The sequence below is a fragment of the Zootoca vivipara genome, chromosome 12 (assembly GCF_963506605.1).
Source record: "Zootoca vivipara chromosome 12, rZooViv1.1, whole genome shotgun sequence".
NCBI classification, from domain to species: domain Eukaryota; kingdom Metazoa; phylum Chordata; class Lepidosauria; order Squamata; family Lacertidae; genus Zootoca; species Zootoca vivipara.
In genome coordinates, this window is record NC_083287.1 from 3,007,866 (window position 1) to 3,029,930 (window position 22,065).

At 42.2% G+C, this 22,065-nt stretch overlaps 1 protein-coding gene across 6 annotated transcripts in view; it reads left to right on the forward strand.

Annotated features, from left to right (window-relative positions):
- Nucleotides 1–407: 407 nt before the first annotated feature.
- TPK1 (thiamin pyrophosphokinase 1) overlaps nucleotides 408–22,065 on the forward strand; it is a 207,881-nt gene continuing 186,223 nt past the window's right edge. Inside the window, exons 1-4 of one of the 6 annotated variants that reach the window (XM_060280546.1) lie at nucleotides 411–835; nucleotides 924–1,009; nucleotides 5,462–5,533; nucleotides 21,716–21,788. Coding sequence is in view for 4 of the 6 variants with exons in the window: in XM_035101357.2 (XP_034957248.2) it covers nucleotides 5,491–5,533 (43 nt within the window). In the remaining 2 variants the exon portion in view is untranslated. Of the gene's footprint in view, nucleotides 836–923; nucleotides 1,010–1,055; nucleotides 1,188–5,461; nucleotides 5,534–21,715; nucleotides 21,789–22,065 lie in introns of those variants that run through there. The other 5 variants (XM_060280544.1, XM_035101357.2, XR_009558356.1 and 2 more) reach the window with 5 other exon arrangements.

Genomic DNA, 22,065 nt, shown 5'->3' on the forward strand with positions numbered 1-22,065 from the left:
ATCCCTATGCAAGCCGCCTTTTAGTGCACACTGAGAGCAGGGCCACATCCACAAACCATACCGGTAAAACACTTTTAGTGCATGACTTTCGCCTCCAAAACATTATTGAGACCTGCAGCTTCCTCCTCACCAAGCTACAATTCCCAACACCCTTAAGAAACTAAAGTCCCCCGCATTCTGAGGGTAAGAGGCATGAGCGTTAAATGTATGATGTGGAGAACGGGGCCCCCGGAGAACGCGTCAAGCAGCACGTGTGAACCCGCAGCCCGGGAAGCCTCTCGACTCCGCTCGGCTGCGCCTTTAAGAGCTGCTCCGCAGAGGCGGGGCTCTGCCGGGTCACGGCGCTGCAGCCCTTTATAAGCCACCCCATCCCTTCCTTTCCCTTCCTGCCACTGGCTCTCTCTCTATAGGTTCAGAGGCATCCGGGAAGGCAGGAGTTGCCATTCTCCTCTTGCATAGCATTTTGCTTTGGCTGCAATTGATTTGGTTTCGTTGCGTTTCCATGGAGCAGATGCTCTGCGTTCTCCGCTAGCTGCCTTTTTTGCTTGCATAGCTCGCCCCTCTGTTGCTGCAATGCAAAAAGCAGCACAACTCGCTGCTTGCATGCAAAATAACCCTCCCCCTCTCTTTTCCCCGCTCCACCTTCTAGTTGCTGCTCAGAAATCGAGCGCCGAGCCATAGATGACTGTGGCGATCGGTGCGATCGTCTCTCCGCGCCTCTCCCCTGGCTCCTTGCAAGCGGCGCCCTGGACTCTCCAGGTGCCAGAGGGAGCAGCAGCGAGAGAAAGCGGGTGACTCTGGGCAGGCAGGCAGGCAGGCAGGCAGGCAGCACCAGGTAACCCCCCCCCCCCGGGGCAGAAATACTCTCCTCTTGCCCCTTCCCTGTTTTTGTTAATCGGCCTCCCCCCCCCACTTTTTCAAAGGGAACAGACAACAATGAATAAGCCAGCTCGATGGTTTCTGCCTTTTGCAAGTTTAAGCTCCTCTCCGAACTCGCCCGGGACTTCGAGTGAGTTTCTTCTCTCCGTCTTGCGTTTGGCTTTAAGGACATAAGGGAAGCCCCGCTGGATCCGGTCAGGGGCCCATCTAGTCCAGAGCCCTTTCTGCGGTGGTCTCCAGCAACTGGTGTTGGGATCCATGGCTGCTTCCGACTGTGGAGGCAGAGGGCAGCCCTCGTGGCTAGTAAGGTAGCTGGTAGCCCTCTCCTCTAATCCTCTTCTGGAGTCATCCAAGTTGGTGGCCGTTGAGCGCTGCCTCCTGGTCTAGCGGGGTCTCTGCATCTACTTCCTTGACTAGTGAAAATATTATCATTAACTTATACCCCTCCTCCTTTAGCTGAGATTCCTGTGTTGAAGGGGTTGGACTAGATGGCCATTGGGGTCCCTTCCAACTCTACAATTCTATGATTCTTCCCTGACAGGGACTCTCTCACACTCCTTCGCACTCCCTACGCACCCTCCCATCATGGCAGGTTGGGAACATGTCTTAATGTCCACACAGAGAGGTGTCTGGGCTCAAGCCCATCTCTATGGAATGGAAGGAGGAGGGGGAAAGAAAGTATCTTGCTTCAGTGCTCACGCTTACAGAAGAGAGAACTTTGCGAGGAAGTATGATATTTGCAGATGTACAGAGGCTAAGGACAGTTGTTTAAGAGGATGCATTGCATTCTGAATAGAATGATGGGCAGCCTGTTTATTTTATTTTTTATTTTTTTAGGGAAAAGTCCTGGCACCTTTAAGGAAGGATTCAGGATTCTAAAGGAGTAGTTGTGCCTCCCCTTCTCCTAAAAGCTGTTAGCCCCCATGGGAGGTTCAGGAACAGCAAAACACAAACAAAACAAAAAAATCAGGAGATCCAACCTCCTGCTTGAGAATTGAGGTTTAAGAACAAAGGCTCTCCTTGGAGGGGGTTGCATTAGAAGCAACAGCAACAGCCAAACAAGCTGTGTTAATAAGGTGGTATCTGTACCTGTATTCTCTCTTCCCCCTCCCCCTCTAGACTAAGATTGGGGAGATTCAGGTTCAAATCTCCATCCAATCATGTACAGTTATACCTTGGGTTGCACACACTGTGGGTTGCGTACTTTCAAGTTAAGAATGCGGCAGACCCGGAAGTGCTAACTTCCTGGTTCCGCCGCGCGCACATGCACAGAAGCGCCACTCTGGATACGTACTTTTTGGGGTGCGAATGGCACCCCAGAACGGATCAGGTATGTATCCAGAGGTACCACTAGTTCACTGGACAACCTTTTAATTTATTACTTGGGCTTCACTACAAAGTCCCAGGGCAGGTTACAACCATTGCTTCGGTTTTATGTTTTTATATTGTTGCAAACCGCAGTGATATATTTTTATGATGCAGTGGTGCATAAATATTTTTATAAACAATAAAACAAACAATGTAATATGAAAGATAGATTAAAACAAATTACCAAACCAAACAACAAACAACAGCAAAGTTGCTTTGACGTTAGAATGGATAGGGGCGGCACTGAACTTCTTGGAGAAGGGCTGGGATAACATTGCAGGGGGTGGGGAGGTAGCTTTTGGCGGGTGTGTGGTCCTATAAAGCTCTGGAGTTGCAGTTGATTTGGCTTTTCCAAAGGTGTGAAAATCTCATGCTCTTCTCCCCCCCCCCCCCCGGCCCAATTGATTGCCATGATGCTCACATACTTCTCTTTTAGCTCTGGAGTTGGCTTGGCAGTTTGAGGAATCAGTTGGGCAGATTTCACTGTTGGGCTTCTAGTTGCTGGCATATTGTATTCTGCATTGTGTATTCTGTTACGGACAAGCCCCCCACCCACCCACTTTTTTTGGTATTAAGTGCTTCCTGCCCACATCTCTTCACACATTCCCTTGTGTTCACAGTTAAAATGCTAAAATTCAGTCTAGCTGTTTTGCTTTAGGGCACTGAACCTTGTTGCATCCAAAGTACCCCTGACTTCACGCATTTGTCCCAGTTGCAGTGTTGGAGAAACCAATTGTTTATTGGTGGACATGCTGATATTTTACAAGTCACAGCATGTCAACTCTGCTGGTCTTGTTTTCAGAACTGTGATAGCCATATAATTCTATTGTCTTGTGCGCATCTTTGAGTTTGGATAAATACAGGAGTTGGTTTATTGTCCCAAGGAGCATAAGGTGGTGCAGCTGATGGTCTGAGCCCTCCTATCACTGCTGTCTCTATTCAAAAAAATTGTAATGCTTTAGAAACCTATTTGACCAGAGGAGATGACAGTAGAAATTAAGATATTATAGACCAAGGGTCCCCAACCTTTTTAGGCACCAGGAGCATGTTTGGAAATCTAAGAAGCTGTTGGGGCATTTGAAAATACCAATTTAACAGAAGTAAAACTGGTATGCTCAGCCCCCCCCCAAGCCCAACAACAACAGGAGAAGCACCTACACACAATGCAGAAATGAGACAAAAAGGAAAAACAGGTCATCACCCCCAACAAGCAATGCCTCCAAAAGAGTGTTTTAAACCTAAATTTAAAACAAATAGGAGGAGCTGGAAGGGACGCAGGTGGCGCTGTGGGTTAAACCACAGAGCCTAGGGCTTGCCGATCAGAAGGTCGGCGGTTCAAATCCCTGCAACGGGGTAAGCTCCCGTTGCTCGGTCCCAGCTCCTGCCAACCTAGCAGTTCGAAAGCACCTCAAAGTGCAAGTAGATAAATAGGAACCGCTACAGTGAGAAGGTAAACGGCATTTCCATGTGCTGCTCTGGTTTGCCAGAAGCGGCTTTGTCATGCTGGCCACATGACCTGGAAGCTATACGCCGGCTCCCTCGGCCAATAACGCGAGATGAGCGCGCAACCCCAGAGTCGGTCACGACTGGACCTAATGGTCAGGGGTCCCTTTACCTTTAGGAGGAGCTGGGAACCTTGGCATCTTGATGGATTGATGCAGAAGGATGAATACAGTTTTGTTCCTATGACTATAAAAAAGATTGCAGTCATTTTCATTTCAATCAGTCTCATTTACCATCTGAGTCAATCAGTCAGAATCCATATTGTCTAGTAGATAAAAATACATTTTTATTTTATAATGCTTAATTTCTTGCTATTTGTACCCTAGCCACTGGATTGGTGGCATTTAAAAAATCCCCCAAAACATAATTATCCATGAAATAATAATAAAGTGGGGCTTTTACTCAATAGATAATTTTAATAAATACAGTCATACCTCGGTTTAAGTATGCTTCGGTTTGAGTATTTTCAGTTTAAATACTCCGCGGACCTGTCTGGAACGGATTAATCCACTTTCCATTACTTTCAATGGGAAAGTTCGCTTCAGGTTAAGTACAGACTTCCGGAACCAATTGTGTTTGTAAACCGAGGTACCACTGTAATTCTAGTTACAGGTAGGTAGCCGTGTTGGTCTGACGTAGTCAAAACAAAATATAAAAAAAATCAGATACCAGAAGAAGCTCAAAAAAGCTCGTACCAATGACTTGGTCTCTAAGGTGCTACTGGAATGATTTTTTGTTTTTGTTTTAATAAATAAGTTTAGTTGTTAACAACTAAGGGCCTTTTGTATTCTTTTCTTTATTGCACATATCCCAGAGTTGAGCATTAGCATTCAGTATATGTTCCTATATTAAATGGCTGAAGGATGGTGCAGGTTAGGGCCCGCTTTTCCCAGCAACTCAGACTCCTTTTTTCCACCTAGCCCAGCATTGTCTAATCAGCCTGGGAACGGTTCTCCTGGGACCTTCTGCATGCAAAACACCTCTGCCACTGAGCTATGTTCCTTCCTTTAAATTGGGCCCAGAAATTCAACTGTTTGGGAACTGGTGCCCCTAGACTGCCAGTGGAGATGCACACCAACAGCAAGCTGCGCTGAGTGCCCACCTCCATTCATGTCATGGTTCCTAACCCAGCAAACATGTTGATTTGGAAATAATGTCTTCTCTACAGAAATCACATCTGCTTCTGTAATGTACTCTGTTTCAACAGAGCTGTAAATACATTGCTCGTGCCACCTTTATTATTTTGCTTATTATTCAGTTTTGCTTTCAGGTGGCAAGTTACTTCTATAAAAATCAATATTTACCAATTAAAAATTGAACCCTCTCAAGCTTGGTTCATTCATTTCGCTGCTTCCCTGCTCCTCCAGAACTCAGATTTTCCAATCCCTTGAACTGTGTGTCACACTATCAATCTGGCTGATGCCAAATGTACGTATAGATTAATCTCTTCACACTGGAATGGGCTTCCTGCCACCTGCTATATGTAACGGTCCATGGTTCTCTGTAAATCTGCTTTAAATGTATTTATTTTTAAATCAATATTTGTGTGTGCCTGCAAATTTGTGGCTATTTCTGAACTGAGCTTTTTTACCCTGTTCATTTTCTCGTGAATATTATGCTTAGGGTATAGTTTAACTATAATTAAAATATTGAATGAATAAGTGAGGTGCATGAACTGTGATTTTTAACACTCTTTTTTGTTTTGCTTTAGTTGTAAAAGTACAACATTAAGAAGCTGCTATGGATCCTGTGTTTACTCCACTGGAATGCCTGCTTCCCACTGGTATTGTATCTACTGCTTACATTTCTTTTAAGAGGGTTTTTGTTGAAATGCATCCTGAATACAGCACATTGAAAGGCTGCTTTAGTGATGGGTTTTGTTACGTAATATTTGAAGAGAGTCAGCCTTGCAACCCTACCACAAATGCAGAATCTGGTAGAATCAGTGTTTCATTTTAGTTATTTGTTATGAATTTCTGCACTAGCCCTAATGCAGTTACATACAACGGGAGGCTGTGCATATGGTTTGGGAGTAGACTTTAACCATTTTGATTTTCCTGGGTAGAAATGGTTGGGTAGACTGTCTTTCAAAAGCAGTCTTCATGCTCCCATAGCCATTACAGGGGAATAGGGGATAACTAGAATGATTCTTCTCAACTTCAGGAGAAAACAGTCATTTATTCCCCATTCTGTGATTTGCCTTTCATTCCATGATATTAAAGTTTAAGAGCTGCTTTGAGAGCTTATCCAAATGGTTGAATTATCCAGCTCATAAAAATCATTGCTCTTATTTAAAAAAATTAATTGGGGTGATGGTTAGACTTTTCCCCACTAGATTCAATATGAGTTAAATGAACAGAGACACTCTAAGCAGCCCATTGTAATGCTTTGGGTCTTTAACTGAAAAGCATTTAAAACAATTTATTTTATTTTCCAAGTTGTTGGCCCATCTCTGCTACTTTCTTTTATAGAGGCACTTCATTTAACTGCGGCTATTTCACCTGCCTATGCATTTCAGGTAGCTGGAACTTCCTTCATGGGTCTTTAATCTGTACCACATGTTTGTTGTGCATGTCTGAATTAATTAAACTTACTCATTTCGGTTTATAGCTTACAGGCTGTCATCCTGAAGGAATTGCAGCCCCTAAAAGTGCTTAATGTCAAATTATTTTTGACATAATTAGCTACATTCTTTCTAATGCTTGTAATGGACCAACCAATAGATGGCCAATCCGTAGCACATGTGCCACAAATAACTCCAAAAAGTAGAGGTTTGTGGAATATGTGAGGTGGCCTGATTTGCCAGAGAGTCGGGTCTCCATCCTTGACAACCTTTTGTGTGCCCATGCGAGAGGGGGGAGGGGATTATTGCTTTGTTTTTGTTTTTATTATGTATTTTGCATTTTTATCTTGTATTTTTATGCTGTGAACCACCCTGAGATCTAAGGATGAAGGGCGGTATACAAATTTAAACAAGAAGAATAAGCTGAAGGTCATGCAGTGAGCTTTCTGGCAAAGTGTGCGTTGAACCACCATCTTCCTGATCATGGTTGAACATGCTAACCACACCAATGTTACTGCTATGTGCTGTGGGTAGAAGCTTTTGTTGAAATAGACCCAGGACACTTAGTACTTTTGCCTGTGAGGTGTATGTCAGCCAGGAACTGGAACTTGCCAATGTGGAGGCCTAGTGAGCCAAATTTCACTCATGGACCAGAGGTTTCCGACTGCTGCTCTAAAGAGATGGTTGTCTCAATCCAGGTTTTGATGGGATTTCTGCATCTGCCACTTTTTTTGTTGACCCATGCCAGCTCTTATAATTACCTGCTATTCATTTGCTTTGATTTGGGCAGGGGTAACATCCACTATTTGCACTTTTGGGGACTGAGCAGTGAATTAAAACACTGATTGATGTATCTTAATTTTGTGAGAAAACTCTGTATTTTTGCCTGTGTTTGCAAAAAGGTGGGTGACAGCAAAAGCTGCATTTCCAGGACCTGAAGGGAAGTAGGGGATTTTGCTTTTTGTTTGGCAGTGTTGAACTGCCAATTATAAATGCCATTAAAATAATCTGACATCTAGTTATTTTTAAGGATTTTGCACAAAACTGTATTTTGTAATGCAGCTTGCAGAACGGAATAATTATTAATGGAGCCAGGCTTTGGGGTGATTTGCAGTTGCACCCCATAAACCTTTCTAGATTACAGTCCTTACAATCGCCAGTTTACTTGGTGGTTGAATTCACACTGAACAGACGACTGCTTAGGCCATCCTTCTAGTGGTTATGCTGCACCAGAAGGGATGGTTCACAATTTGCAAATGGTATAGTAAAGGATGGATAGGTAGCAGACAATGTTCCCTGCCTTATTTCAACCAGAAGAAATGACCTCTTAAATCCCACCAAGAGTTCTGTCTTGCATACTTTTGAATTTGTGGCTAATATGTATTGAAAAATCCAGCGATCCATGGGGCAGATTTAAGATTATCTATGTGACCCATGTCAGATGTAGTCTAAAACTGGGCTTTGTCCAGACTGAAGGTGGATTGCACCTGGAGTACCGCCATCATTCCCCCCTTCTCTCTGTATGTATTTCTCCTTCAAAAATACACATAGAAAAATAGAGAGGGGAGAGAGATACAAGGGACAAGATGAGAAAAAGTATTAAGAAAACCAGCAGCGGACAGAAAAGGGAAAGGAAGAGAATTACTGATATAAGGTGTCAATTATTGAGACCTCCGTCTGAGCGCCGTAGAAGAAGGCTGAAAATTCCATCTGTCCGACACCCACGGGGAAATTTACGAGGCTGTGATGGGAGTAGCAGCCTCCCGAAGTCTTCCTGGGGGGTACGGGAAGATGCAGTCTCATCCGCGGATGCCCGCCACCAGCTTCGACTTCGGAAGAGGCTGGGGGCACTGGATGGAAAGCCCCCGTGGGAGCCTGGATCTCCCGGACGCTGATTCTGCGAGCGTTTTGGACTCCATGACTTAAGAGAGAAATTAGATATGAGTCGTGGACATGCTCCAGACAAAGAAGGAGATTTATACTGCAAACTACAGCCACTGAGAAAACAAAAGACACCGAGGAATGTCTTCATCAGATTAAGAAGGTATGCGATGAAACAGAAAGAGGGAGGTTGACACTCTATAATTGTGCTTTACTATTTACTTACCACACCTCTCTCTGGATGAGCCGTTTTTAATATTTTCAAAACAAGCGAAATTGGCATGTCAGACTGTGTGAATTGGAAAATATATATAATCAAAGTTTGTAATTGGGGATGTGTTTGGAATGTGGTCAAAGTGTCCCTAAATTTATGGACATCAGAGAGAAGCAAGCTCGTTAGCGGTTGGAAACCTGTCAAGAAACATCTGAGATATGACGCAGTTACAAAAACAGCTTCCGCCATTTTAAGAGACAGAGCCGGCCATAATACCAGTCAAAGGGGGAGGGAGCCATAAATAAGACATTAGATTTGTGTATAAGGTTGTGACCTGGCATACCTTCCCTGGAAAGACTGCTGCGGAGAACGACCCTGGGAAAAGTGTCACAGAGGCTTTCACATCTGATTGTTTGTGGATCGTGGTTGCCAGCTGTGAAGAAGACCGGAGGATTTATGGACGGACTTGGCAGGATGCCAGCGTGCGAGGAGACAGTGCTAAATTTACAAAAGGGAGCTATAGTATAAATTCACACAGAATCAAATACGGTTTGATCAAATTTGCTTGCTGAAAGGAACTCAGTGACTTGGAAAAAAGAAAGAATGCTAATAATAGATTATGGAATAAGATCTGGACATTGTGGGAAAGAAATGCAGCATTATAAGAGGATTAGACCTTCGGAGTCTGGAGCATGGGGAGTCGATAAGTTTGTATAATTTGGCAGAGATTTGGTTAAAATGTTTAATTGATATTTGTATAATTTATATAATTGGAAAATGGATTAAATATTTAAATTGGAAAATCTAATAAAAATGTTTAATAAAAAAAAGATATAAGGTGTCAATTATTAACAGTGGATCCAGTATTGCAGGTTATACTTAATGCTGAGCTCCCTTCTTGTATCCACCTTTCCTTATGTATGGGCATTGAGATGAAAACAACTTTAGCACCTAGACTGAGCACCCAAGGTACTTCTTCTCTCCCCCTCCCAACCCCCCTTCCCTGTTCTTTATGGAAATGGTTCTCCTGAATAGAGTTATACAGAGTCACTGACATAGCTTTGGGGTGAAAACAAATTCCTTGCTTTATTGCCTTATGAAAGTGCTTCAAGTAGTTTGATGCAGAGCTTTACAGCACTAGTGTTATTAAGTTCAGAATATCAATATGAGTGAGCTTCTGTGACATTTAAAAAGATCTCTGCAATACTGTTAATTTTGTGTTATTGGTGGTTGTACAACTCTTGATAGATTAAAAGGGGGGAAAAAACACCCTGACATTCTCAAAAGTGGTTTGCAGTGATTGAAGCAACACTGGAGACCAAATTTGAGACAGCAGGCCATGTACTCAGTGGTCCTGTGGGAATGAGCAGGGCCTTCATTCACGCTGCAACCCTTAAGTGTTGTGCCTGCTTAACACCTCTCAGGCAAAGTCCCTTAAATAACAAAGGTGCAAAGGTGACTTAGTTAAAGTTAATAGCAAAACCTTTTAATTATATTATAGTCAGCTTGCATGGTGAATAATACAAGCATGCATTTCCTGCCCCTGTTCCTTGTTAGACTTTTCAGGTGTGTGTGTGTGTGTGTGTGGTTCTCACTTCAGAAATAGTGAGAATAATACCAACTTTACAATGCCCTTGTCTGAATTCTGTAAAATATTGGGGAGTTTAAGAACATCTCAGTACTGTACACTCTTCTCTGAAAAACTTAGCTGTGAATATACAGTGGGCCTGATGCTTACTAGATTCTGCATCCCCCCCCCAAATGTTCATATATTTTGGAGCAGTCATCTCCAATCTTTTGACAAGGCATCACTTTTAACTCCATCCTGCCACACGGAACCCACTTTTCCATTGCGTGCCGTTCTGTTTCTCCCGCTCTGTCTCTCTCCCGCCCTTCTTTCTCATGCTCTTTGCAAAAAAGCTTTTTTTAAAAAAAAAAAAAGGCAAAAGAAGGTGGCAATTGTGTGCCTCATGCAACACACCGTAAGTTGGTCTGTAACTCAGTTTGGGGTCTCAACCTAACAAAACCCCATAATGTGTAATGTTTCTCTGCATAGTCACTTGGAAGTGATCCCGTAGGTGGCTAGGAAAATAGCTACCTACATTACTAGTTTACATATAACTAGTTAATTACTGATATAATGCATTCAGCCTGTGTGTTGTAGTACAGCATAAAGTGTCCGCATCTAGATTTGTAGCCCTTCCCTAGCCAGAGTTTAGATATTCAGAAATAATACCCAGCCATGGCTAAGGAACACAAATAGGGCTTCTTTGGGGAAATGAGTGCAGCTAAACTAATAAATCTTCTCAGCCAGTAGGCATAAAAATTTGATCGGGAACACATTAGGTCCTTTGATTTTTCCCCATTTTCTGAAAACTTGATAGTGTCTCCAATGTTGCCGTAAGTTTCATTTCCTCCCCCAAACAACTGTACTGCTTTTATCAAATAATTGGTGGGTTTATAAGCATAATTTTACTCTGAAAAGTGATTATGTGAAAATAGAGTCTACCTTTTTTACTGAATACCAAGTCTACATGTGTATACCGCATTGTCAAAAACCACTTTCTTGAGAAATGAAACTAATCTGTTTAGAGCTTAGCGAATGGGTGCTACTAAATGAGGAGCATTATCTTACATGGAGCAACATGGTGTTGAGCTGGAACATTTGTCTGCCTTTCACTGACTCTCACCTCTATCCATGACCCTCCTGTTCCTCACCTGTTAATTTTTACCACTTTCATTCTCCATTGCAGTTGCTCTTTATAGGAACTCTCCAGCCTTGCGCCTGAGCTAAGAGGTATTTCTCTGCCTGAATGGAATAGCTTCTCAGCCCCTTCTGTATCTAAATTGAATGTTGAGTCCTCAAGAAATACATACATGGGATAAAAGAGGGAGAGAGGCATAGGATTGAATCCTGAGGGTTAGTCTCACCCGTGGAAACAAAGTAAAAAATTAGTGATGACTGACTTGATGCCCCATTGATTTCAGTGAATGCTGTTGCACTACTTTGGTCTAAGGAGAGGTCGCACTGAAAAATTGGTACCATACACACATGGAAACTGAACATCAAGTTCACAATTCTTTTCTCTGTTAAGTCTGTAAGTTGATTTTCAAAAAAAGCACGATCAGTGATCACATTTGTAGCATGTGCTTTCTCCAAGGAAGTCAAGCTATGCTATTCTTTGGCACGTGGGAATCTATTCCTGAATTCAAAGCACATCATTTTATGGATAGTGCGCATGTGACTTTTAGTCACCAAGCACAAGAACAAAATGGCCCAGGAAGAATCGGACTCTTGCCAGCAGAAGCAGCCATATCTTGATGTTCATTCTGTTCGTGAATGGCAGGGCTCAAGTGTTTTCAATAAGCAGTTCCCAAGAACAAAGAGTACCTTGTACTTGTACAACCTTTTTAAAAAATCCCTGGCCGAATTCTTCAGCAGTGGCTGAGATCATCTAAACATTATGGAGGGAATTCATAAAGCTATTCTTGTGGTCATCCTTCTAAAAACAGGGAGGAGAATCTCGGGAATTTCATTGTTTGCTTAGCAGATCTCCTCGGCTGATGGCTTTTTATAATGCTTCCCAGTCTGCAGTATACTGCTTTTGGTCCTGTAGATGTTTTGCCTTTTATTGTGCTTGAATTTGTTTTCATATTCATGTCTTATTTTTCATTTCACTTTTAATTAGTTTCATTATATTTGATGGCAAATGTTTAGTTTATCTCCACTGTTAATAGCCTAATTGTTTCTCTTGCCTTAAGTAATATCTCGTTAACTTTATATGCCATCTTTTCCACATCTGCAGAATTAATTTCCTGTGCATGGAGTTGTATTTAGTCTGCAGTGTTTTTTCCGAAACTTTCCTAATTAGCATTTTTATAGCTGCATTGGGTTTTTCTGTTAAGAATTAAGCTTCAGAGGAAACTTAATAAAATAAGTATTATCAGTTGATTATCTTTTTTAACACCTCTACAAAGCTGGAAATTGTTTTGGGGGGAAATGTTTGCAGAATTAATAGACAGTTTTAAAAAAATGCAGTAGAGAAATATTGGAAATGCGAAAATAATTATTTTTATTATTAATATATTCTGGTTGTCTGATTCAGTAACTTACGTGTTTTCCAGGGAAATTAGATATGTTTCAGCATTTACATCTTTACATAGTTATATATTTTAGGGCCTTTTTTGAATTTACAAAAGAAATGATTTTTCCTAGAACAGCAAACAGATGTTGCTAATGCTTAGGCTTCATCCTTTGCAATTCTCTCAGTTCTTAAGACCTCGTGGTGCATAGACACAGAGCAAGTGTTGGCTCATAGCCCTGCCATCATACTGAGCTTAAGCCGGGCTCTGTGGGTGCTAACTAGCATTGATGGCACGAGTGTAGATATCCATGCTGACACCGTATCACGCCTGCACAACTGACCTACCGCAAATCAAATCACTGGGCCACCCTATGTTCTTGTACTGAGCATGAGATTATCAGTTCTTGCCATCTGAATTGAAGAACATATATCACAATTAAAAAAATAGTCTCATCTTTTGGTAGTGAGAAATGTTTTTCAAACTTAAGCTAGTCTATGAAGGCAAAATGAAAATAGCACTTGCTGTATACAGCCCAGAAGTATAGAGGAATCCTTTAATTTTCATCTGACGTCTCTTGAGCTTTTTCACTTTTCTTCCCCTTTGAAAAGTGTTTCTCATTCAGACTTTATCACCAAGCGGTTTATGCTGCATTAATGTGTGACTCTTTAAAGCAGCAGTCTTCTTAATTGGTAAAGGTAAAGGGACCCCTGACCATTAGGTCCAGTCACGGACGACTCTGGGGTTGTGTACTCACCTTGCTCTAGAGGCCGAGGGAGCCAGCGTTTGTCCGCAGCCAGTTTTTCCGGGTCATGTGGCCAGCATGACAAAGCCGCTTCTGGCAAAACCAGAGCAGTGCACGGAAATGCTGTTTACCTTCCCGCCGGTGCGGTACCTATTTATCTACTTGCACTTTGACCTGCTTTCGAACTGCTAGGTTGGTAGTCACCTATTTCCATAACATGCATTGTGTGAAGAAATGCTTTCTATTGTTTGTCAGCATCCTGCAAATCTTATTCACTGGGAGACCCCTTGGTTCTAGTGGTTATGTGGGGGGCACCTCCATTTTCTCCATTGAACTGGAGAAGGAGGCACCATGCAATAATTTTAAAAACCCCTCGCTTTTGAATTTTTCAGGGGCTTCCAGTACTGTCAGCCAGGGGTGAGATTGGCAGGCACTGTGCTTTGATAGCTTCCATGCTTTCTGAAGGGGAGACCCAGAACAGCCGTGCCAGAAAACGAAAAAGAAGATTGCCTTTGAACCAGCTTTGTTGCGTTGGATAGTAGGTTGCCTTGGCACTTCACACTGATATTTTGCTTCACTTCAGATCTGAAGTAGAGGTTTCCTTTGGTGCATTTTTTGAAGCTTTGCATTGCTTCTCTACTCATTATAGTGGAAAAATCAACAAATGCCTATGGCGTTTTAATTTTGGGGCAGAATTGGGTGAAATTTGTAGGCACACTAGCCACTTCTGAGGAGATGAAGCCTGCCAAATTTCAGACAAAGAGGCATGACCCTCCGCTTTTACTTGTGGTGAAGAGGCAAAGGGTTGGGTGGGTCAGAATTGATTTGACTTCCCTTCCTGTCTGTAGCGCGTTCTCCCAGAAACTCACTTGGAACGCTATATTTACTATGCTCCCATTTCATTCTTGATAGTGGAAATGTATGGAAGTATTCACTAATGTACTGCTTGGTACATGCTTACAGCAGTGTGTGTGTGTGTGTGTGTTTTGTCACACAGCAAAGAACAGAGTTTGAGAGATGCTATCTGATTACGCACATACACATAAACACTGCAAATAAGTGAAACATGAAAGTGAATGAAACTAGGGTCAGGTCAGGGTGGGGGGTGAAGGAAAGTGACTTACCTAATAACTAACAACACAGATTATATTTGAGACAGCTATGGACAAAGGCAAGATTAAATAAGGTGTGTGTGTGCGTGCAAGAAATCAAATAGGAATAAGAAAGGAAAGGAGAAAAGAAAGCAAGGCAGTAAGTGCACAGCCAACCACTAGGTCCGCAAAATAAAGAGTTGCTCCTAAGAGAATCGATTAAACTCTTTCCACATCCCTTCCAAGTCCTTTTCAAAGGCATTTTGACTTTACATAAAGAAGGATAGTTCTGGTAAAATCATTTGCCTGATTGGAAGCTAGAGCTGTCAGTCACAGAGCTACACGCCCTGCCGCCACAACCACTGATTGCCTCTCTCCACTCTTCTCAACTAGCATTTTCCATTTATAGAAAACTTGGAGACACTTATGGGAGATTTTTAAAAAGATATCAAACCGGACAGAAGAAAAAGCAAGAAACATCCACCTGAATCTCTGAGATGTTTCCAAGGCCTCAGGACCAGCTCACGGCCTCCAGCTCTTTTGTGGCAGCGTTGCTTTAGACTCTGATACCTCCCAAGCAGGGCTGTTCCTTGAAGCCCTAGTTCTAACCTTAGACCTTTGGCATGTGGGGGTGCCGCAGGATTCTGCCTTGTCTCCCATAATGTGTGACCTCCACATTGAATCACCACATGAGGCTGTCGAGAGATTTGGTGAAAAGTGTCACCAGTAGGCTGATGTGTCCTTTTCATTTGATCCAAGGGAGACAGAGGAGGTTATGATCCATAAAAATCCATAAAAATGAAGGGAGGAGATCTGTGATCAGACCATACACTTTCTTTCTTTTTAATTCAATAGCAGCCACAGGGTCCCCTGAAGCCTGTCAAGGCTGCAGCACCAGAGAAAGGCGCTTTAGTGCTCAACTGTTAGGTTGGTCATGGGGCACATGATAAACCTTTTGTTCAATGCTTCAGAAGCACTGAACACAGAGTGTACCAAACACTTTGCACTTTGCTTTCTGTTTGCTTTCGCTTTTTGCAAACAGATCTAGATTCCTTTCACAGAAGTTTCTATAGAATGGAAGGAATGGAGTTATAAGCAAAGGAAACAGATAAGCCTTTTTGCTGAACCCATGCATGTGTTAGCAGCTGTCTTTTCAGTTGTTCAAAAGAGCTGAAATAAATATAGAAACAAAGAAAGCAAATCTTTTGGGAAAGAGTGAAATGTGATGTGGGGAAGAATGGTTTAATTTTCATTCCCTGTCTTGTATCCATGTAATTCCTGAGCTTTGAATATTCAAAGCTTTTGTGTGTGTACTATAAATACTGCCAAAGATTTCAACACCAATTTTAATGCACATATGTATAAAATAATTAGACACCTCTCATTTCAAGATTTCATAAAACTAGGCAGGGTGTTGTTCACTTTGCATCTCGCACATTTCTCATCGGAGAGAGCCAGTGACACTTGTTTACTGAACATCCGCATAGCTAAATGAAAATGAAAATGTATTCATAGCTGCATATGTCACCACGATGGTCTGGATCCATAAAAAGCTTATATTAAATATGCATCACAAGAGAATTAATAACAGAGTGTGGAGCTCTGTGGTCTCTAGGTTAGTTACTGTTTGGAGCATTGCTTAATGAAGGATTTACTTGGAACATGGAGTAGGATGTAGGATTTTTATAAAGTGGTGTGTGTGTGTGTGTGTGTGTGTGTGAGAGAGAGAGAGAGAGAGAGAGAGAGAGAGAGAGAGAGAGAGAGAGAGAGAGCCTTTCTTCTGGTTTCCCATGTTGTTTTCAGGGGCATGCTATCAGGATCTAGTGCCAAGCTAGATGTGGACATTAGGTGTTTTTGCTTCTTTCATATAACAATCTTTCTTTTTCTTTCTTTTTAAATGCGAGTATATTTGCTTTGGGAGGAATGCTTCCATTGGTGCCAAAACTATGCCCCAAGAATTCTGACTGAAGAAATCAAGTCCAGACCTGGTTCCAGTGATCAGGCAGAACATGTCAGTCAAAATGGCCCAGCATTAAGAAGCCAAGCACAGGGATTCTGAAATGTCAACCCCAAAATGTGGGCTAATTAGATGTACAAAGTGAAGTTGTTACACCTCTAGATGGTACAGAAGTAACAAATATTCTCCATCAAATGAAACACACTATCTATAAAGTAGCCCTCAGTCAGGTACAAACTGTGGAATCCAGGCAGAAGTCATTGTGTAACTATTGTGGGTACATTTATTGTGTGTGTATTTCACTATGATATGGAAAATGTGTTGCTGGTGAAGGTGATGTAGGTCAGAGGAGACCAACCAGCATTCAGTAAACAAGTAATTCAGAAATGCCCCATATCAAGAATAGTGATAGAACTACAAAAGTTAGCAACACTTGCTTAAAAATATAGAGCAGATCTCAATTGGGGGAAATGGTTTAAAATATGGGGCCTTAGGCATGAATAACCAAATCTCCCCTTTGGTTTCCTTGCTTGTAATGGTGCTGAGAGCATGCCCCTGGAATGGTATTTTAGCATTTTGATTAAGTGATAATGAGGAGAACAAAATGTAGCACAATAACTTTTGAGTTATAATACGAGAAAATGTATTCCGAACAGGCACTTCTTGTTCTCAAAGATCTGAAACTTATGTTTTATACATCAGAAATAATTTCTAACATGCATATATACTGGCCTTTAATGGCTTGGCAGAACCAAGTAGAAAGTTCAATTTTCTTTTTAATTGGTTCAAATAATTCACAGGGAATGAATTAAAGAAAGAGACCAAGGTGCAACTCACATCCTATTGAAGTCAATAACACCTATTTAATGCCAGGGCTTGGAAGTTAATACCTTTACAAGTTGAGGAACCACAAAGATCCATGTGGGAACTAAGCCTTCCTTCTCTCCCAGAGTACTTGTTGGACGGAGGGAGCTGGTTGTGGTGGGAGAACAGGGAGTGTGGCTCCCCAGACCAGAGCTGCATAGTGTGCCAAATGCTTGTGTGTTAACTCCCTTACTACACTGTATTGTCCTCCATAATCCTGAGAGCTGTGGGGCTTTTGTCAGAGTTTTGAAAACAATTTGAAAACAAATGCTTTTTTCCTAAGCTTAGTAGCAAGGGGAGGGCTAGGGGAGGGGGAAGGTTTCAAACTTTCCTCTCCCTGCAAGTCTGCCTTGTTCTGCTCAGCTGGCGGGTGAATAGCTGAGGATAATAAAAAGGAGTCTGAAGTGCAGAAACAGTTAATTTTATCTGGAGGTCCTCTTTCTTCCTGCCTTGGCTGATCAGCAGGAGGGTGTGTTGTGGGTCATAGAAGATTGGGTAGCGGGGCAGAAGCAGCCCAGGGGGTGCAGATTGCACACCTCTGAACAAGAAATAGAAAATAAGTCATGTTTTGTGGAGACAATACATACTGACTGAAGAATGTACATATTGGCTAGAGAATGTACAAAATTGTCAAGGTACAGTGGTGCCTCGACGTACAGATTTAATCCGTTCCGAAGGCACCTTCCTAGGTCGAAAAGCGCCATTGGAAACACGATTTCCCATAGGAATGCATTGGAAACAGAAAAATTCGTAAGTTGAAGCAACGCCATCTAAAAATTCGTAAGTCAAAAAAACCCAATCTAAAACCGCCGCGGTTTCCATTCAGATGTCAAGAAATTCATAAGCATGTGGCCATTTGCCCCATTCGTAAGTCGAAAAATTCAGTTGTCGAGTCGTTCGTAAGTAGAGGTACCACTGTGTTGACATTCCCAAAAGGCCTAATGGAGATTATGTATATTGATTGGAAAATATGAACAGTTGTTTCTGGAAGGATTATATGCACATTCTCCATGAGGCCAGGTGAATATACACATTGGCTAGTTGTTATATACATGAACTGCTCAACATGCATTCCTACACACACAAACATGTGTGTAATGCTATGTGGTAGTGGTGGGGACAAAGAAAATCTATTTCAGGAATTGAAAGACTCCATTAGTTCAATCAAGTTTTACAGGAATGCCAGCATTGTTGTTGGCTTTTAATATAATTCCGATGTCAAAATATGGCTTCTGAATTATGAAGCCCACATTAGACATCTAATACATGTGTTCTAAAGTTTTAGGAAGAGAAGGAGAAGGAAGAAACCCCTGCAAATTCACCATAAGCAAATACAATTGATGCTTTTATTGAAGGATAAAGAAAAGGTGGTGGAGTTAATTGCATACACTTCCAAGTCACTTTAGAACTACCAGCAGGAAATTAGCTGTTGTGCAAAAACAGCATGAAATGTAATTCAGAACAGCTGTCTAATTTATCAGCAAGAACAAACTGCTCATGTTCTTAAACTGTACTCAATTACTCCATCCACCTTTTTTGACCTGTTCTGCCAGCTAATATTTGCTTAAATCTCAAAGAAAGTTTGTCAGGCTTTTTTGAAGTAAGCCAAGAAGCTCTGAGTCTTCTTTCTCCTGTAATATCCAGTTCATTCGTGTTTGGATTTATTTCCAATTCTGCACCTCTAGAATCTTTGCTGTGGGGTATGTGGAATTCTCCACTTAATTAAAATTTCGCCCTACCCTTTCTCTAGGGTGTCCCACCCTACAGCAACCCCCAAAGACAGATTGGGCTCAGATATAGTGGCTGGTCCAGGGCTGCCCTGTGACCTTCATGCAAAGTATGGATATGATAATCTCTTGGGCAGGCAGAATCAAGGCCTGGAGGTGTTCCAGAGCCTCAGCACACCTTTTTCTTCCCTTTGAGAAGCATCACCACACATGCGGAATGACCACTTCCTCCAGTGGCTCCTGCTCATACTTCACTATACATGCTCATTGCTATGTGCACTGGGGGGCCAGGATTGTCCCCTTATTGTTTGTAGCAGGATTGAAAATATCCTTCAGTTGACCACATGCACACCCTTCTAAATGTGACCACAAAACATTGAGATAAAGCTATATCTCTCACTTGCTTATTGGGCGCTAAACTGGAATGTTTTCATTTGCTCTGGCCCCTGACTCTCTTCTCAGTGTTTTGCTTTAAAGTTGCCTTTATTTTCACTCTCTCTGGCAGTGCGACAATGCAAAAGAAGACAATGAAAAGTGGTTCCTTCTCAGTGAATATGTGGATCTGTGTATGTTAATGAGTGAGAAGGTTCAGGAAAAGTTCCAATTTGAGGATTGTTCTTTCTAAGGGACCTTTTAAAAAGAAAATGAAAGCCTCAAGAGACTGTTTATACAGCCAAATTAAAGTAGTATGTTACATCGTTGCTCTGAAAGTGTTAAGAAAAAAACAATTTTTCCAAAGATTTTTCTTAAGTAGCAGGCTTAATTCAGAATACAAAGCAGTGGAACAATCTTTAAGCAGAAGATAAAATGCTTCCTCATTCAGTTCTCAAAAACTCCAGGGAACGGGAACAGAGAAATTCCACCTGGCCAATATGTAGCACCCTACACCAAAGGTCAAACCCTTCAGGGAGATCTATATACCTTAGACCAGTATCTATTAAACTTGGGTCTCCAGCTGTTCTTGGCTCCCACTACAACTCCCATCATCCCTCACCACTGGTCCTGCTACTTAAGGGGTGATGGGAGTTGTAGTAGTCCAACAACAGCTGAGGACCCAAGTTTGTGAAACATTGCCTTAGACGCTTAGAGGCGATATGCTGGCTAGCCTGATATCCAGGTACCTCAACCTGTTTCAGAAGCCGTTATTGAGATGGTGTGAGGGATGTTACATCACCTCCAAGGTGAGACAGGCCATTAGATGGGGGCTGGCATTAGGGCTGAGCGATGCTCCAGTTTATTGACGATTAGCATATTGTGGTATTTAGTTGCTGATATATCACAATGTTGAAAACCAGCTATAGCCTGGCCCTACCTGGCATATGTGGTTGACCTTCCGCTGCACTGCTGCTGGCAGCTTCTGAGCCTTCAGCTGGCTCAGATGTAGATCCTTCCGCATCCTGGTCACTTATCCCCCAAGCACAAACAGCAAATCAAGACAATAAAGCAAACCAAAAACAGCTGAGAGTGCAAAAGAGTTTAACCCTTTGCCAGTACAAGGAGGAACAACCGCAAAAACCAATTAACCAATCTCCTCTATATACAAAATTCTTCTGCAGTAGGTTTCCCCAATAGAAAAGTTGATAAAGATAAGCTCCCCCCCCATCACATTAGAGCTTGGGGTTATACAGTGACTTTGGATGGCTACATTTCTTTGAGGTCCCTGGTTCTAGACAGTGTGGACTTCAGATCTGATAGGTGAATTCCAGGTCAGTGAAGTGTTCAGATAATATTTTGGATTTAAATTTGATAAAGTCTTTTTGTCTGTTGTCTTTGTCCATGGAGTTTTCTTGGCAGGGATACTGGAGTGGCTTGCCAGTTCCTTCTCCAGGTGGATCACGTTTAGTCAAAACTCTCCACTATGACCTGTCCATCTTGGGTGGCCCTGCATGGCATAGCTCATAGCTTCTCTGAGATAGGAACATTAATTTTGAATTAGGTCTGAGTGCAGTAAGCATGACATTTTGAGTCCCTTTAAGACTTAGGGTTTTCAAACACTTTTAGGTGGGCCTCAGTGCCATAGTCTACCTGGTGCATCCTCACTTCCCTGCCCTGCCCTGCCCTGCCCCGCCCCGCCCCGCCCCGCCCCCTGGCCATGCCACAAACCTTTGGTTCGACCAGTGCCAACACCAACAGTTCACTGGCTGCTGTATAAAGATGGCCAGGAGATGGAAAAGTTTGGAAGTGGAAGGAAGGAAGGAGGGAAGGTGCTCTTCCTCTGAAGGAAGCTTTGAAGGAAATTGGAAAGAAAGATAGAAGGTTAATATTTATTATCATCACTACCAAAAAATTGGAAATGGAGAGGAAGGGGATAATAGAGGAAAGCTATTAGAGGAAGAAGCAGTGAGGACCAGGGAGGAGAAATGGAAGAAACTGGCATTATGGGCAGTTGAGCATGATAGGAGAATAGAAGAAATTACAGGAAATGGATAATAATACTTTGAGAGCTATGTGGGTGGTTGGGAAGACAGAAATGCAAAAGAAAAAAGCTTCACTTGGAGTCTTTGGGTCAGCAAATTCTACTTAAAATGGGGAAGCTGAGTCACAGTATTTTCAGAAAAATGTCTGTACTTAGCTTGAGGAAAGCTGAGATATGCAACTCCTTGCTGCATAGAAGACTCCATAGCCATTTTTTTTTTTAGCAATTTCTAAAGATCAAGACCAGTAGAAAGTAATCACCAATTGGTGACTGATTGCATTTCTATCCCACCCTTTTCTGCCAGTTGCTGCCATTTTGTGAGGTAGGGATAGCAGTGGAATCTGTTGAAAAAGAACTATCACTGCTGCCACGTGGGTAGTCCGTGGGTTAGCATCAACTAACAAAAATTTTACTCTATCTTCAGGATTAATTATAGAGTTGGGTATGATTTGCAGAATCGCATCTCTAAAGCCCGAATAAATGGGACAACAGAGGAGGTAATGTATGAGATCCTCTTTAATTTTCATGGAGCAAGGGCATAAACGGTGCTCTACTGAGTTTTTTGTAAATCTACCGGCCAGGTATGCAGTTGGCAATGTTTGAAACCAGGCCATAGTGAAAGCTCTCCGCAGGGTGGGATCAGTGCTATCCACCATGTATGTAATGAATTTTAATATATTTTTAATTATTGTTGTGTAGATATTTGTGTAAAGGCACAAAGGTCCTCACAATAAACTGATATGATGATGATGGTTATCCATTAGTGTGTGCTAG